This window comes from Pan paniscus, chromosome 9 (genome assembly GCF_029289425.2).
Source record: "Pan paniscus chromosome 9, NHGRI_mPanPan1-v2.0_pri, whole genome shotgun sequence".
NCBI lineage: Eukaryota > Metazoa > Chordata > Mammalia > Primates > Hominidae > Pan > Pan paniscus.
Genome location: NC_073258.2, coordinates 65,039,889 through 65,056,999, shown reverse-complemented (window position 1 = coordinate 65,056,999; position 17,111 = coordinate 65,039,889). Strand labels below are relative to the sequence as shown.

The 17,111-nt window shown below is 53.0% G+C and overlaps 1 protein-coding gene across 8 annotated transcripts; it reads right to left on the bottom strand.

The window, feature by feature from the left end:
* Window positions 1-2,362: 2,362 nt before the first annotated feature.
* Window positions 2,363-16,341, bottom strand: SPINDOC (spindlin interactor and repressor of chromatin binding). Of its 8 annotated transcripts, none has more exons than XM_034932839.3 (7): window positions 15,976-16,307; window positions 11,630-11,959; window positions 11,399-11,548; window positions 11,112-11,237; window positions 10,762-10,962; window positions 7,238-7,295; window positions 2,363-3,153 (listed from the first exon to the last, which is right to left on the bottom strand). In XM_034932839.3, the coding sequence occupies exons 1-7, from the start codon at window positions 16,100-16,102 to the stop codon at window positions 3,021-3,023; spliced, it is 1,125 nt and encodes a 374-aa protein (XP_034788730.1). In that variant the 5' UTR covers window positions 16,103-16,307; the 3' UTR covers window positions 2,363-3,020. The 8 variants fall into 8 exon arrangements, with proteins under 8 accessions (XP_034788730.1, XP_034788732.1, XP_003828585.1 ...); XM_034932841.3 differs by having other exon boundaries at window positions 2,363-3,115; XM_034932840.3 differs by lacking the exon at window positions 2,363-3,153 and adding an exon at window positions 3,162-6,951.
* Between the last annotated feature and the right edge of the window lie 770 nt (window positions 16,342-17,111).

Genomic DNA, 17,111 nt, shown 5'->3' with positions numbered 1-17,111 from the left:
GACCCCTATTGGCCACAATGTGGGGATGAAGTTCCCACCCTGCACAGTCACTGTAGCAACCACCCTGTGCTGAGAACCACACTCCAGGGACCAACATGCACTAGAAAAATGTCACACAGGAATACACACTCAGAGGGCACTCGAGAAACATTTATTGAGCACCTACTATGTGCCAGGCCCCAGGCAGGACACTTGGAAAACAAAGTCAATACAACCTGGTCCCTGCCCAGGAGCTCACAGTCTAGAAGGCCAAGCCATTAATCATAGAACAGCAAAGGGGCATTTGGCTTCACAATTTTACAACAAACTTTTACATACGTTTTCTCAAGTGTAAACACCCAGCAACACAGCCATGTTGTTTTAAAAGCACATTGGCATAAATGTAAACACAAGTCACAGGATTGAAAGGATGAGAGAAAACCATTTGCAGTATTTGTGCTTGCAGAACCAGATTTTTAGCATTATTTATTCCTTCCTATCAGGTAGGATACAAGTTTTGCCAATCTGTGGATAATGGTGTTTGAGACATGGGAGTTCCGTGGCCGGCCTGCCTGCCTGCCATCATGCAGTGGGGGAGCCACACTAGATACAAGGCATCCTGAAGCCTTGGCCACTGCCTTCTGTCCACCACACCTGTCTTTTAATGTCCCCTAGACAAAGACCCTGTATATTTCTAGGCTCCTCCTGAGCTTGTCAGATGGGGAGAAGGGATCATGTCCCAGGAGCCCACCAAGTCGTGAGATCCCTCATACCTGGCTTGGCACATGGTGACACCCCATCAGGTGAGCACGCAGCACACGCTGCCCAGGCCCAGACCCTGCCTGCCCGAGATGAACTTCCTGGTTAGTCTCAAAATCTGGCAGTGTTGGCCGGGCACAGTGGCTCACACCTGTAATCCCAGCACTTTGCGAGGTCGAGGTGGGTGGATCACCTGAGGTCAGGAGTTTGAGACCAGCCTGGCCAACATGACGAAAACCCCATCTCTACCAAAAAATACAAAAATTAGCCAGGCATGGTGGTGCACGCCTGTAATCCCAGCTACTCGGGAGGCTGAGGCAGGAGAATCGCTTGAACCTGGGAAGCAGAGGTTGCAGTGAGCCAAGATCGCAGCCTGGGCGACAGAGCAAGACTCCAACTCAAAAAAAAAAAAAAAAAAAATGTGGCAGTGTCAGCGTCCTACAGGAATAGCTGCCCTCCAAGTCCCACCTGTGCCCCCACTTCTCCTATGTGCACATTTGTCAGCATGTGCAGAGGTATACAGTCCTGCTTACCACACCTGCCATGGGCTCTAAACAGGACAGTACAGCTGGGGTTTGAGAAGGGGCTGCCTGTGTGCTCCATCTCACCAAAGGGAAAACCATGCACACATCTGGCCCCTGTTGGTTTAGTTTAGGAAGGTAAGGAATCCGGTGAAGAGACCAAAAGTGGCCTCCTCATGATCCAGGGAATAGGGGAAACCAGCAAGCGTTTGGGTTTAATTAAGCCAAGGGTTGGGTGGGATGAAGGTGGACAGCTGAGGGTGCAGGCCTGTAGGGCTGGAAAAGGCAGGGCTGAGTTTAGGACCCCTGTGCCCCTCACCATCATACAGAAAGGGAGGAGAGGCATCTTTCCACCTGCAAGCTGGCTACCGCCATTTCACTTTAGAAAGCTCAGGATAAGCCGGGCGTGGTGGCTCACGCCTGTAATCCCAGCACTTTGGGAGGCTGAGGCGGGTGGGTCGCCCAAGGTCAGGAGTTCGAGGCCAGCCTGGCCATCATAGTGAAACTCTGTCTCTACTAAAAATACAAAAAATTAGCTGGGCATGGGCATGGTGGTGGGTGCCTGTAATCCCAGCTACTAGGGAGGCTGAGGCAGGAGAATCACTTGAACCCAGGAGGTGGAGGTTGCAGTGAGCCGAGATGGCGCCACTGCACTCCAGCCTGGGCAGCAAGAATGAAACTCTGTCTCAAAAAAAAAAAAAAAAAAAAAAAAAAACAAGAAAAGAAAAAGCAAGCAAGCAAGCTCAGGCTAATTCCCAGCTCCCTGGTTGTGAGCACCCCTGGGCTTCTACAGTGACCTCTTCTGGGCAGAGGCCTACCAGGTGAACCAGAAGGTACAATGTTAAAGAAAATTGTTTCTGACCCCCTTTCCAGAGCAGAGAGGAAGGGAGGGGGTGAGACGCCCACAGGTGACAGAGAGCACAAGTCAGCCCTCGTTCCTGGGCTCCACAGAGGCCTGCCCTGGTGCTGTCCCACCTTCAGGAGAGGTGGCTCCCTGGCTCCCCCCAGGACCATCTTCCAACCCTCCTGCCCCTCAAGGTTGCTCTAGGTGGCCAGGTATCCTGCTAGCAAACCCTTTCCCCCAATGATGGCCCAGACGGAACTCTTAATAAAAAAAAATAATTTATTGTCAACAAAGGTGATATATACAACAGGAAAACAGATGTAAATGAGAACAGGAGTGAATGGGGTGCCCAGGCCCAGCTTCAGGCCTCTGCAGGGGTGGGACAGGAAGAGGTAATGGAGGCCTCCTGGTTTAGAAGCCTGAACAAGTGGGGAGGAGAGGTGTCCCCCGAGGTAGTGGGACTCAGTTCAAACCCCCTTATGACCACTCTTGTGTAAGGCACTGTGCCAAGGGAGAATGGTGGGGAGCAGGGGGAGGGTGGGAGGTGGTCATGGGGGACAAACAGAGGTGGGGGTCAGCGAAGGACTGGGGTAGGTGTTCTCCACAGGCCCAGTGCCCTACTGCACAACAGCCTCAGCCACCCTCGCCGACCTCAGGCCTGGCCAGGAACAGACACTTTCCAGTGCCCCGAAATAACAGTGGATGCTGCCCCAGCCCCCTCCTGCCCTGGCACCTGTTTCTACTCTCTCCACCAGGTGGGTGAGCCAGGCAGCTCTGAGTTATAAGCCACTGGGGGACGCTGCCTCCTCCCTCCCTCCCTCCCCAGGAAAGCAAGAATTTACACTCCATTCCCTTTTTCCGGCTTCCCTGCCACAGTGGTGCTGGATTCTGACAGAACTGTGGGCCAGTCTGAGGTGTCATCTGCTCCCACACGCTTGGTGCCCTGGGGGTGCCTGGACCAGTCTTGCAGGAGGCTGACCGCTGGGGGCTCCTCCATCCGCACACGGATAACCTGGAGATCCAGTGTCCCGCGGAGCCCCGGAGGGGGAGCTGGGCAGGGATGAGAGCAGAGAGCAGTCAGAGCCCCCCAGACACCCCACCACGAGGATGCCCCCTGGAAGCTCTGCAAACTGTACCCACATTTCCAGGGCTTTCATTATGTCCACAGCCCAGTGCCTGGCATGAGGGGAAGCCCAAGGATGGCAGGGAGCTCCACTCCTGGGTGATCGAGGACTGCTGCCAGCTAGAAAATGAGGCGCACAGCCTCCCTAGGGACAAGCCAGCTGAAGCCAGGTAGCCTTCCTCCTGTGTGTATTTTGGCACAGGGACGCCTGGTGCTCGTGCCTCTTCCTGTAACTCCTACCTGCAGCCAACTCCATTTTATCTCAAACTTACTGGGCATCCTAGCCTAACGGGTTCTGCCTGAGTGGGGCAGAGGTGATGGGGTGGGAACACCCAGAAGCAGTCTAAGGCATAGCTGTGCCCACCAAGGAGCTCATGAGGGACTACGTGGGGGACAGAAAAGACCCCTGGCGAACTTCCACCAGGCTCTTTATCTCCTGAGTGTCAACACCTACATCACCAAGACCAGGTGTCCACCTTAGCAGTATGGAGAAGGCACTCATAATGGGCAAAGCTGGGCCTCGAGGCAGAGGAAAGAGGACTGAGGACTGCCGTGGCTGCGTGCAGCCATAAAAAACGAGCACGCAACAGGGACGTGTGCAAAAGTTACGTTACATTAGGGCTGGGCATGATGGCTCATGCCTGTAATCCCAGCATTTTGGGAGGCCAGGGTGAGCAGATCACTTGAGGTCAGGAGTTTGAGACCAGTCTGGCTAACATGGAGAACCCCTTTACTAAAATACAAAGAAATTAGGCAGGCATAGTGGTGCACCCCTCTAATCCCAGCTACTCGGGAGGCTGAGGCGGGAGAGTCGCGTGAACCTGGGAGGTGGAGGTTGCAGTGAGCCAAGATCACGCCACTGCACTCCAGCCTGGGAAATAGAGTGAGACTGTCTCAAAAAAAAAAAAAAAAAAGAAGTTACATTACATTGAAAGGCAAAAACAGAAAATGGTGATTTCAACTACTGCACTGTCTATATTGGGAAGGATTTATTTGTGTGTGTTCCTTTTCTACCCTGTTTTTAGAGACACGATTATTTAAAACGTGGCACAGAAAACAGGTACAATTTTGCTGTGCGATGTGCTGGAATTTAAAATGACTTAGTGGCTGCCACCGCATTTTTATCACCTACCAAATGCTATTCTGTGTTCCCAGAAGACAGTTTGTCTCCCTGATAAACTATAGGCTCCCTGAAGGAACACTGAACCCCATTTGTTCATTAATTTGACAATAATTTATTGAGTACTATATGCCCAATGCCGTTCGGATTGCTAGGGGTACAGCGGTGAATGGAGCTCCCTAAGTGGCCTTCTGGGACTTCACATTCTATTTATCAGAGCTAATAAATAGGATAAACAAATAAAAAATGCAGTATGTTATATATGGACAGACGCAAAGTAGCAAAGTACACCAGGGAAAGGAGATAGGATAATAGGATAGCAGAAAGCTGACAGGGGACCAGAGACACAGAGGGAGTGAGGAGCCAGTGAGGCAGACAGGGAGGGAACAGCATTTTGAGCAGAGGGAGGAGCAAATGTGGATGCCCTGGTGGAGCACGCTGGCTTCCCCAGGAACAGCAAGGCCAGTGCCTGTGCGGGGAGCGGGATGTGGGGGGAGAGGTCAGGAGCCTGTGGGGAGCTCACTGGTCACCACGAAGGCTCTGGCTTTTATCTGGAGTGCAACAGGAGCAGCACAGAAAGGCCATGAGTAGAGGAGTGACTGGATCTGACTTGTGTTCTCAGCAGGGACACTCTGGCTGCTACAGGAGAGCAGAGCATAGCGGGCAAAGCTCAGCAGCCAGGAGACCTGGCTTAGGTTTGTTACAGGAACCAGGCGAGAGCCGGCCCTGACTAGGGTAGCAGCAGTGGATGTGGTGACAGCAGTGTGAGCTCTGAACTTGTTTTGGAGGATCGGCTGCTGGACAGATGCTGGGCTGGAGAAAGAAGAGGATGACTGTGTGGGTGTGGTCACAGCAAACTGAAGCCTGGGGCTGCCTGTTGACTGGGAAAGGGAAGATTGTGGAGTCTAGGGGTAGGGTGGATTGGTGAGACTGGGGGTTCAGTTTCAATGTGGCGAGTTTGAGATTTTTTTTTTTTTTTTGAGATGGAATCTCGCTCTGTCGCCAGGCTGGAGTGCAGTGGCACAATGTTTGAGATCTTTTAGACATCCATGTAGAGACGCCACCTGGGCAACTGGAAAAGAGGATGGAACCAGGAAGGAGCAGCCAAGGTGGGCATTACGAGCACACACATGTCATTGAAAGCTGTGAACCTGGATGAGATCTCCCAGGGAGCGAGTACCGACACTGACCCACGGCTGCGGATACTTAAGCACTTACTCATTCACCAAACACATAAGCCGGGCCTACGCTGTGCCAGGCACTGTTCTGGTTACCGCAGATATTATAGTGCAGGACGCAAACACCCTAACCTGCAGGCCCTTACATTCTAGAAAGGGAAAGGCAGACAATGATACGACGTGTTCCAACTCTGGGAGCTGAGAGTGAGCGGCAAGAGAAACTGAGAAGGAACAGTTAGTAAGGGAAGAGGAACACCAGGCGAGCAGCTGCCTGAAAAGCCAAGGGAAGAAAGTTGTCTCCAGGAAGGAGTGAGTGATCAGCCCACCATAACCACGAGATCATAAAGGACCGGCCAGGTGCAGTGGCTCATGCCTGTAATCCCAGCACTTTGGGAGGCCGAGGTGGGCGGATCACCCGAGGTCAGGAGTTTGAGACTAGCCTGGCCAATAGGGTGAGACGCCATCTCTACTAATAATACAAAAAAATTAGCCAGGCGTGGTGGCGCATGCCTGTAATCCCAGCTACTCAGGAGGCTGAGGAAGGAGAATCACTTGAACTTGGGAGGCGGAGGTTGCAGTGAGCCAAGATTGCGCCACTGCACTCCAGCCTGGGCGACAAGAGCAAAACTCCATCTCCAAAAAAAAAAAAAGAAAAAGAAAAACAGGCCAGGTGCAGTGGCTCACGCCTGTAATCCCAGCATTTTGGGAGGCTGAGGCGGGCAGATCACGAGGTCAGGAGATCGAGACCATCCTGGCTAACACAGTGAAACCCCGTCTCTACTAAAAATACAAAAAATTAGCCAGGTGTGGTGGTGGGCGCCTGTAGTCCCAGCTCCTTGGGAGGCTGAGGCAGAAGAATGGTGTGAACCTGGGAGGAGGCGGAGCTTGCAGTGAGCCGAGATCACGCCACTGCACTCCAGCCTGGGCGACACAGCGAGACTCCATCTCCAAAATAAAAAAAAGAAAAACACCAGCAAGACAGAGAGGCTCCTCTTTCCATTACTTGTCAGTGGGTCATTGTGGCCCACCTCCTCTCCTGGCCTGCACACTCTCCCCATCCTCCTCTGGCAAGGTCCTCAGAAGGTTCTAGAGTCTTCCTGGACTACCTCACATTCACATTCATCAGCTCAGCTAACCTGACCACAGGTGGCCTTTTCCAACTGTTAAATCCACGATTTTTACACCTCTAATTTTTTTTAAAGTGGCAGGATCTTTATTTAAATAAAGTCTTCAGAGAACTTCAATACGTACATAACAACACAGAAAGTAGAGACATTTTGGTCGAAGCCTCACAGGTTTCTGAGAAATCTGTCCAAGCTTTGGGTTCGTGAGATCGTCTGAAACCACAGGTCCAGAGCCTCTGCTCCGCAAAGAACCGCCACGGGGGCCCCTGGTTTTTAAAGATTTACTGCCTCCAGCCTATATACCTGGACACAGAATTTTGGGGGACAAAGACTGTCTCACTCATGCCATCTCCCAGGGTGCCTCCCTCGGGCACAGGCTCCAGGAACACTTGTGTACCAGTGAGGTATCTTCTATGGTTTCCCAGGCATCTCCAACCTCCACGAAGGCTGCCACTGCTGACAACACCCTACAATTGCCTCCGCCCCCTCAGATCACTCAAGCAGCCTGCTGAAGCCCCTTCCTCTCAGACTTTGCCCACTCACCCCAAAGAAACCTAGAATCTCAGGGATTCTCTTCTCATCTACTCACCACTCCAGATAGGTGGAGTTTGCGCACAGGGTACCCCAGGACTTGAAATGAGGGCTCCCTTTCGAGAATGAAATCAGAAGACCCATTAGACAGTGGAAGAGGTCAGCCATTTAGAGCAGGGATCCACCGGAGAGGACCAGGAGACTCGGGACACGCTCAAGTCCAAGCAGCACACTCGGTCTCAGGGAGCCAGGACTGGAATGTGACTCAAGCTGAAACTTGAGACAGTTAAAACTGTGATCTACGTGAAGGGGTGAGGCCTGCCTCGAGATCAGAAAACGGGGGGCTCAAATTTAGGCAAATAAACAAAAGCAACTACACACACACGCAAACACACAGAGAGCTCTCTCTGAAGGATACAAACCAAATTAAGAGTGGTATAGCAGTGAACACAAAGAAAAACTTTGTGAGGGGTGAGTGGAGTGTGACTAAAGGAGTACATAATACGCTGCCTTTTTTGTTTCTTTTTTTTTTTTTTTTTTTTTTTTTGAGACAGTCTAGCTCTGTTGCCCAGGCTGGAGTACAGTAGTACAATCTGATTGGAGTACAATCAGAATTTACTGCAACCTCAAATTCCTGGGCTCAAGTGATCCTCTTGCCTTAGCCTCTAGTCTTAGTAGGGACTAGAGGTGCACACCAACATGCCCAGTTAATTTAAAAAATTTTTCTAGAGATGGAGTCTCCTTACGTTGCTCAGGTTGGTCTCGAACACCTAGCCTCAGGCAATCTTCCCACTTTGGCATCCCAAAGTGCTGGGAATGACAGGTCTGTGAGCCACTGTGCCTAGCCAAGGCTTTTTTCTTTATGCAAAAAAGCACACCTGTCATCCCAGAACTTTGGGAGGCCCAGGTGGGAGGACTGCTTGCACCCAGGAGTTGGAGACTAGCTTGGGCAACACAGTGAAAACCTGTCTCTACAAAAAATTTAAGAATTAGCCTGGTGTGGAGATGCACACCTGTGGTCCCAGCTACTCAGGAGGCTGTGGCAGGAGGACTGCTTGAGCCTGGGAGTTTGAGGCTGCAGTGAGCTATGATGGCGCCACGGTACTCCAGCCTGGGCAGGGACTCTGTCTCAAAAAACAAAAACAAAAGCACACCTGCTTTTTGAGAGCCCTACTCTCAGGAGAGCCTCCAGCCACCTCGTTGGCCATCATTCTGTGGCTCTAGTTTCAAACACACATTTCAGACAAGTTGGTACAAGGAGACGTGCACTCCTGACCTATTCACTTCTTCAAGAAGCATTTCCTGAGCGCCTGTAAACTATGCTTGGCATGGAGAGGTGAACAGAGGACTAGGCTTGGTCTCTGCCCTGCTGGACTACATTCCAGTCTCATCCTAATTCTGTCTGCTGGGTCATGTGTGGTTGGCAGAATGATGCCCCTCACCCTAATCCCTGGAACCCGTGAATGTTTTGTTACATGGCAAAGGGGAATGAAGGTTACAGATGAAATTAAGGTTGCTTATCAGCAGACTCAAAAAGAGATTATCCTGGACTGAGTAGCCCAATATAATCATGAGGGTCCTTGAATGGGGAAGAGGCAGATGAGCCGGAACCCAGGGCAGTATCTGAGAAAGACTCTACTAGCCACTGCTGGCTTTGAAGATGGAAGGAGGCCACAAGCCAAGAAATGCAGGCAGCCTCTAGGAGCTGGGCAAGTCAAGAAAATAGATTTTCCCCTAGAGCTTCCAGGAAGGAACACAGCCCTGCCAACAGCTTGATTTTAGCTCAGTGAGACCCATTTTGGACCTCTGACCTCCAGAACTGTAAAATAATAAATTTGGGTTTTGTTTTGTTTTTAGAGAGGGTCTCATTCTGTCGTCCAGGCTGGAGTGCAGTGGTGTGATCATAGCTCATTGCAGCCTTGAACTCCTGGGCTGAAACAATCCTCCTGTCTCAGCCTCCCAAGTGGCTGGGACTACAGGCACAAGCGATGTGTGTTGTTTTAAGCCATTAGATTTGTGTGATTTGTTACAGCAGCAAATAGGAAACTGACATAAGGACCATGGGGAAGAAGGAACCATTTCTTTGAGAAATGGTTTTCCCTTTTGGAAAAAGGAATGGACATCTGCCCTTCTATACAAGTTACTTTTGTAAGGGCCAAATAAACTGTATGTAAGCTTCTTTTTTTTTTTTTTTGGAGACAGAGTTTCACTCTGTTGCCCAGGCTGGAGTGCAGTGGCGCAATCTCGGCTCACTGCAACTTCCACCTCCCAGGTTCAAGCAATTCTCCCGCCTCAGCCTCCCAAGTAGCTGGGATTACAGGCGCCTGCCACCACACCTGGCTAATTTTTATATTTTTAGTAGAGATGAGGTTTCGCCATATCGGCCAGGTTGGTCTCAAACTCCCGACCTCAGGTGATCTGCCTGCCTCAGCCTGCCAAAGTGCTGGGATTACAGGCGTGAGCCACCACGACTTGCCTTGTATGTAAGCTTCTTAAACTCAGCAGGAGCCCAAACAACACAAGCACTTACTGCTGTTATGAGGCAATTTACTGAGCTGGTGTCCCCTGGAGGTGTCTGTCCACTGCTCATCTCATCTATTCTCTGGACACCTAACTGAATTGCTGAGTGGCCCCATCTGGGCCTCAGCTCCACCAGGGTAAGGTGGGCACCCCTCAGGCTCTAGCTAGAACAAACTGCATGTGTGGAAATCAGTATCAGGCTTCTGGGAAACACTGGCCTACCCGGACCCAATGACCAATTCCAGGAAACAAGGAAACACTAAGAAAAGCCCACCTGGTCAGGTGCGGTGGCTCACGCCTGTAATCCTAGCAGTTTGGGAGGCTGAGGCAGGTGGATCACCTGAGGTCAGGAGTTCGAGACCAGCCTGGCCAACATGGCGAAACCCTGTCTCTACTAAAAATACAAAAATTAGCTGGGCATGGTGGCGCACGCCTGTAATCCCAGCTACTCAGGAGGGTGAGGCAGGAGAATCGCTTGAACCTGGGAAGCAGAGGATGCACTGAACCGAGATCGCGCCACTGCACTCCAGCCTGGGCGACAGAGCAAGACTCTTGTCTCAAAAAATAAAAAATAAAAAAATAGGCCAGGCGTGGTGCACTTTGGGAGGCCAAGGCAGTTGGATCACCTGAGGTCAAGCGTTTGAGACCAGCCTGGCCAACATGGGAAAACCCTGTCTCTACTAAAAATACAAAAATTAGCCGGGTGTGGTGGCGCACGCCTGTAATCCCAGCTACTAGGGAGGGTGAGGCAGGAGAATTGCTTGAACCTGGGAGGCAGAGGTTGTAGTGAGCCGGGCTTGTGCTACTACATGCCAGCCTGGGCAACAGAGCAAGATTCCGTCTCAAAAAACAAACAAACAGAAAAAGAAAAGCTCAGCTTTCAGGCCAGCCTTCCTCATCATTCAGATCCCCCTGCCCCGGCCCCATGTACCAGGAAACCTGAGCACCACCCACCCCACCCACCCCTACTGTGGGCTCTGCCATAGAGCAGCCTCTCCGAGGCCCGGCCCAGGAGTGCTGCCTGCGAGGTCCCCACTGTGCTTCCCTCTCAGGAGGGCTCACCTGGAGAGGGGCTCTCCGCCCGGGGAAGGCCTCCTTCTGCCGCTTCCCTGTCTTTGGGTGAGTCCTTGCTGTCTGGGCCCCTGAGCTGGGTGTGGGAGAAGAGCTGCAAGACGAAGCCGGTGGGGAAGCTGCCGTCAGTGAAGTGTCGGACCTCGGCTGGTGCTGCGAAAGTCTCCGTGGGCGAGTCTGGCGATGGGGGCTCTGGAAGGGAGGACGGGATGGAACTGTGAGTGAAAAAGCCTCAGGAGCTGCAGGCGCCCTGCGCCTGGGCCCTGCTCCATCCTCACTGACGCGGATTTCCTCAGAGCACTGCGGTCAGAGCCCACGCCTCCCCCGGGCCTCCCCTTCACCTGGGTCAGGGTCCAGGTTTTTGGTCATAGGTCTGCCTCTTTTCTTTCTGACTGGCTCTTCCCCTGGGGGTTCCTTCCATCTCTGACCACGGGGCTTCTTATTTCCTGGCTCTGTGGCAGGGACAGCTGCAAAAAGAAAAGACCTCATACCCTTTTTAAGAGGCCATCCCCGAACCCTGCCACCCCAGGGCTCCTGAAGATACCTGCCCAGAACACAGGGCCTGTATTTCACCCTGTCCCCAAACCCCCACCTCCACCGGGGCTCACTGGCTTCTCTGTTGACTAACCAGGAAGCTCGAGGGGGCGGAGTCCCCTGGGCCGGCTCCTTTTAGGGAGGGATGGGTTATCCTCAGAATCAAGGAGAACGACGATTTCGGCTGGCATTCTGGCAGCGTCTGGGTTGGAGTCTGGGTCTGGGTGGGCATCCTGGCCCGAGTCTGCAGGGAGCAAGAGCACAATGAGCTTCTAGTGCCCCAACAAGTCCGACTTCTCCCTTCGCCAGCCCCAGGACCAACTACCTGAGTTGGGTGGGGATGGCTGCTCAGCTCTCACGTCTTGCAAGAGGGCCACCCCTTCACTCCAGGCCTCCAGGATGTTGCTCTTCTCAGAAGGGCTCAGGTCCAAGGTGTGAGGGTGCTGCTCCAAGATGTGCGAGCGAGCCGTGTCGGCCGAGGGTGCCCGGATCTCAGCGCCACACACCATGCACAGTGCCCGCCCGCTGCCTCCTGGGCTGCTGCCCACCAGGAACTCCTGCTCCCAAGACACCTGCTGCTTCGGCTCCTCACAGCCATCACTGCCCGCCTCTAGTGGGCTGGGTCTAGGCGGTGGGGTCTTCTCCTGTTGGGTCACTGCGAGGGGAGAGGGGGAGGGTGTTATCACTAAAGGTGCCCACAACCAACAACACTTAGCACGTCTCCAGACTCAGTGGTTTGAGTGGGATGGGGGAGGAGAGCATTTCTGGCCAAAGTGTTCTTCTTCCTTCCCCTGGAGCCCATGAGGCACACGCCACACTCAACACAGCTGATGTGCCCGGGATCCCACGACTCTCGCGTCTATACTTCCTCTTGATCTAGTCTTGGACCTTAGGACTGACTACACATACTTTCCCAACAGGCTGCATTCTTGCAGGTCTCCAGCCTTTGCACATCTGTCCAGACCACCCTAATTGGGCTGGGCAACATCATCCCTGCGAAGCTTCCCAGAACCCCAATCCCTGACAATAGATTTCATCCAAATCTGACTTCTACACTTTCTTGAAGATGAGGAAGGTAAATTCTTTTAATTTTTAAATTTTATTTATTTATTTTGAGACAGAGTCTCACTTTGTCACCCAGGCTGGAATGCAATGGCGTAATCTCAGCTCATTGCAGCCTTGACCTCCTGGGTTCAAGCGATCCTCCTGCTTCAGCCTCCCAAGCACCTGGGACTACAGGTGAGCGCCACCATGCCTGGCTAATAATTTTTTTTTTTAAAAGATGGGGGTCTCATTTTGTCACCCAGGCTGGAGTACAGTGGTGTTATCATAGCTTACTGCTGCCTTCAACTCCTGGACTCAAGGGACCCTCCAGCCTTAGCCACCTGAGTAGCTAGGGCTACAGATAGATGCATGCTATCACACCCAGCTAATTAACAAACAAACAAAAAATTTTTAAGAGATGGGGTCTTGCTATGTTGCCCAGGCTGGTTGTGAACTCCCAGGCTCAAGCAATCCTCCTGCTTCAGCCTCCCAAAGTGCTGGGATTACAGGCATGAGCCACCGTGCCCGTTCTAAAGGCCACCCCATCCCCTCAGAACTCGCCTCCCTTCTCAGTGCTCACAGAGCATTTACAGCCATGGTCCCACTCCTATTGCTGCCTGATACCTGCTCTTTGTGTACACAAACAGACCATAAGCTTTCACAGGGCATCACCCTTTCCAGTTCAGCAAAGAAGGCAGCCTTAGACCTGCATCAGCCTGGAAGCTCAGTGCTTTTACGAAGTGCCCATGATCCTTCACGGCTGCATCTCCCTCCTACCTTCCAGAGAGGATGGGACAAAATTAAAACACAGGAGGCCCTAATACCTGGGGGCTGCATGGAAGAGGTGGTATGAGAAATAGGAGCCTCGGCTTGCATGGATACAAGAGGTGGTGTCTGAAAGAGATACGAGATATGTCTTGTACCTATCTCTCATGCGACCATGGGCAGAAATGACCTCTCAGTTGCAATCAGCTTTCTTCCCTACTAGTCTTCCAAAACAGCTCTCATCCAAGTCAGCAGTGCTAAACTCTGCGGTCAGTTTCTCAACTTCATCCTCTGCCGATCACCTCTTCCATCTTGATTTTCATCACTTGCGTATAGGGCATGACCTTCTGTTGGTTCTTCTTTTGCTTCCCTGGCCCTCTTTCTCAGTTATGTGTGCTAGTTCTTCCTCATCTCTTCTCAATATTCCCTCCCTTCTTCTGGCTTGTTGCTGAAGAACCATCTCCCCTCACTAGAGCACCCCATTACCCTTATGCATCACCTCCAACACAGCACACATCACCACCTGGCACTTGTTTTTGGGATGTTCACTGCCTGTCTCCTTACCACACCATAGCATCCATGACCACGGCCAGGTGCGGTGGCTCACGCCTGAATCCTAGCACTTTGGGAGGCCGAGGTGGGCGGATCACCTGAGGTTGAGAGTTCGAGACCAACCCCACCAACATGGGGAAACCCTATCTGTATTAAAAATACAAAATTAGCTGGGCGTGGTGGCACATGCCTGTAATCCCAGTTACTCGGGAGGTTGAGGCAGAAGAATCACTTGAACCCGGGAGGCGAAGGTTGCAGTGAGCCGAGAGTTGCAGTGAGCCGAGATTGTGCCATTGCACTACAGCTTGGGCAAAAAGAGCAAAACTCCGTCTCAAAAAAAAAAAAAAAAAAAAAAATCCATGACCATACAGATTTCTGATGTTTTGCATCTGTATCTCCAGCATCTGTATCTGTATCTCCTCGCATGCAGTGGCATTTAGTAATGTGTGATGAGGGACTGACCCGGTCTCCAACCTGCCATCACTGGAGTTTCCCAGGACTCAGTCCTTAGACACTTCTCTACTTCCTTCTCATCCCACTGTCTGCCTGCTGGCAATTTCTGTTTACGCCACTAGCTAGATACTTCCAGGAAATCTAGGCCCATGTATCTGACTGCTTAGTTGACCTCTCCACCTGAATATGTCATAGGCATCTCAAACGTAATCATATTCAAACTTTCACTCCCAGTCTCCCAAGAGCACCGCAGCCTTCTCCATCTCGGAAAATGGGAAGGCTCTTCCTCCAGTTGCTCAGGCCAAAAACCTTGAATTCAATCTTTCTTCCTCTCTCCACCGAAATCTTTCCAGCAGCTTGTGCTGCCGGACCTTTGCACTTGCTATTCGGCCTGAAATGCTCTTCCTGCAGATATCTGCAAGGTTGGCATCCTCACTTCCTTCGGGTCTGTGCTCAAAATTCACCTTATTAGAAAACCCTTTCTGAACCACTCGATATATTCAATTAAATACCCATTCCTCCTCTTTCTCCTTTTCCTGCTTTAGTGATCTCTGAACCATTTATTGCCACCCAACATACTATACATGAACCTATTTCTCTGTCTTTAGCCATTGGTATATATATGTTCTTCAAGAGGAGGGTTTCGGTTGCTCTGTTTACTGCTACTACTTCCCAGCCTAAAAACACTAGACGAAACAGCCTAAAGTAGACGTCCAGTGAATATTGGTTGAATGAATTCACCTGTCTATTCCTGCCCTAACAGTGGGGATAAGGCCACCCTTGCAGGGTTGAGAGGATTAACTGAGACAGCCTCTGACAATGCCCAATGAACACTCAACAAATATTAGCAGAAGTAGGAAAACAACCTATCTTTTGGACTAAATGCTCCGAGAAGGGAGGTGACCTTTATTTCCCTCATGAATTTTATAACCCTTCCAGTTCCAAAAAGGATGACAGGCAATGCAGACAGGCATCATTCTGTTCGGCTGAAGTTCAATGAATGGCATTGCTGCTCTCAACCTCTTCTGGGTACTATCCCGCCTAAGAAAAGCGGGGTGGGAGAACGGAAATATATTTGCATTTTCATGCATATTAAGTCTCCCACAAAGATGGCTCTTTGTTTTCTTACGGTTTGCAAGCTCCTGAGGACTAGAAATCGGTGAAGGGGGAGGGGAGAGCGAGTGTTCTGAGATTGTTCCTCCCATCCCCTCCCAAAGCTAATCTCGTTCTAGCACTGCACTGCTTTTCCAAACTAGCTGTTGTATGCAGTCCCATTCATCCCTTCTCTCCAGAACTTGACACCTGTGGCTCCTGCAAGTGGAAGGCCCGGGAATGGGAACGAAGCGGGGTGGTGGGCAGGGAAGCGTTATGCTCGGAGAGCCCTTAAAATTCTCCTGGAGGTCGGCAGCGGCGCCCGCCTGCAGCCTCCGGCCTAGAGGCTTCGCCGCCCCTCGGACTAGAACACAGCCCGGCCGTTGTGCTTGCCTCCCCTTCCCAGGCTGTGAGACGGCGGCCGCAACCACCCAGCGCCTCTGGGGATCCGGCCTCCGGTGCTGGGCCCGGGAGAGGGGGCGCTTGGGCACCGGAAGATCCGGAGCGTGCGGGGCGTGGATCGAAGTCTCCAGACCCTGGGCGGGGGAAAGGGGAAGGGAGGGGGAAATCGAGGAGGCCTGAGCTTCTAAACCATGGTGGGGGAGGTGCAAGAGCGCGCCCTGGACCCAGATCCGAGAGGGAAACCTGGGCCCCAAGGCTGAAGGGGGTGAGAAGGTGCCCGGGTCCCGGACCCCGACTGGGGAGGGACGGCCCCAGCCCCGGCCCCGCACCGTGACGCGGAAGTGGAATCCCCTCCATCCTCACCTCTGAGCATCGGCTCGGGCCGCGGAATTACGGCCACCACCATGGCCTCCTCCTCGTCCTCCCCTTCCTCGCATTTGAGCGTCACCTCGAAGCAGTCGAGTGCGGCGCCCTCGGCCTTTAGGGCCATGGTGCGGCCGTGGGCGATAGCAGTGGCCGGAGGACTGGCGCGCAGGCTTCGGCGCGCAGCCGGCAACCGCCTCCCGCCTCCTGGCCGGAATAGCGCCGGGCCCGCCGCCCGCCCCCCGCCCCGCGCAGCCCCCTCCCCGCCGCCCGCCCGCCGCTCGCCCGCCGGGCCTGCGACCGGCGCGTCCGGGCCTCTCCGAGACCTCGGCGCGTCGGGAGCCCGGGCGGGGAGGGCTCAATCCGGGGCCCCTGCCCCCCGCCGCTCCCTTTTATGGAGGCTCATTGTCGGCGCCCGCCCGGCCGGCCAGCCGCGGACCCGCCCCCAATGCCGCGCGGCCAATCGCGCGTGGCCCCGCCCCGGGCACGCGGCCCCGTTAGAAACCCTGGACCCGGGAGGCGGCGGGAAGGGCCGAGGGGACCCGGGGCCGCCCGGTGCGCAGAGGCAGAGGGGCCCCCAAAACCCGCAACGCGGGCGCCTCAGTCTGCGGGCCAAGCCCGGGGTTTCCCTCCATTAAGAAGTCAGTTGGGCGTTTCTGCTGGCGTGGAGAGCGCTACCAGGTGCCCCCGGATTTTGATCGGGAGTCGCTTTTGCCTTTCCGTGGACAAGCCTTCCTCCGCCAGCAGATGCCCCGGGCAGGAAGAGAAGCGGTGGGTGAGTGGAAAGGGCCTTGGTATGGAAACGCAGAGACCGAATTCCTTCTCATCTGCCAGCTCGGTGGCCGTGGGCACATTATCTGTTTTCTTAGTCCGGCTCATCGTTTCTTTCAAAAACCATTTTGGACCCTTCTGGGAAGGCAAAGAAGAGAAGCGGAGTGGACTGTGAGCGGACATAAACCACCCTGATGGGTATGATTTCCATTTTTGGCACGGGAGTCCAGAGATTTTGTGACCCTCTCCAAGGACACACAGCAATCCCTTGAGAGCCCCAAGACCAGAGTCCAGTTGCCATGACATTGCTGCCCTATAACCACACTCTGGGTGAGCTTTTACTTCTGTGACATGGAATGTGCATC

Coding starts and splice junctions, on each gene's coding strand:
- SPINDOC (XM_034932841.3), bottom strand. CDS start 16,102: ATGGCCCTAAAGGCCGAGGGCGCCGCACTCGACTGCTTCGAGGTGACG. Junction 11,960..15,975: donor GCCCGAGCCGATGCTCAGAG/GTGAGGATGGAG, acceptor CTCCCCTCGCAG/TGACCCAACAGGAGAAGACC. Junction 10,963..11,111: donor AAACCTGGACCCTGACCCAG/GTGAAGGGGAGG, acceptor CCTCCCTTCCAG/AGCCCCCATCGCCAGACTCG.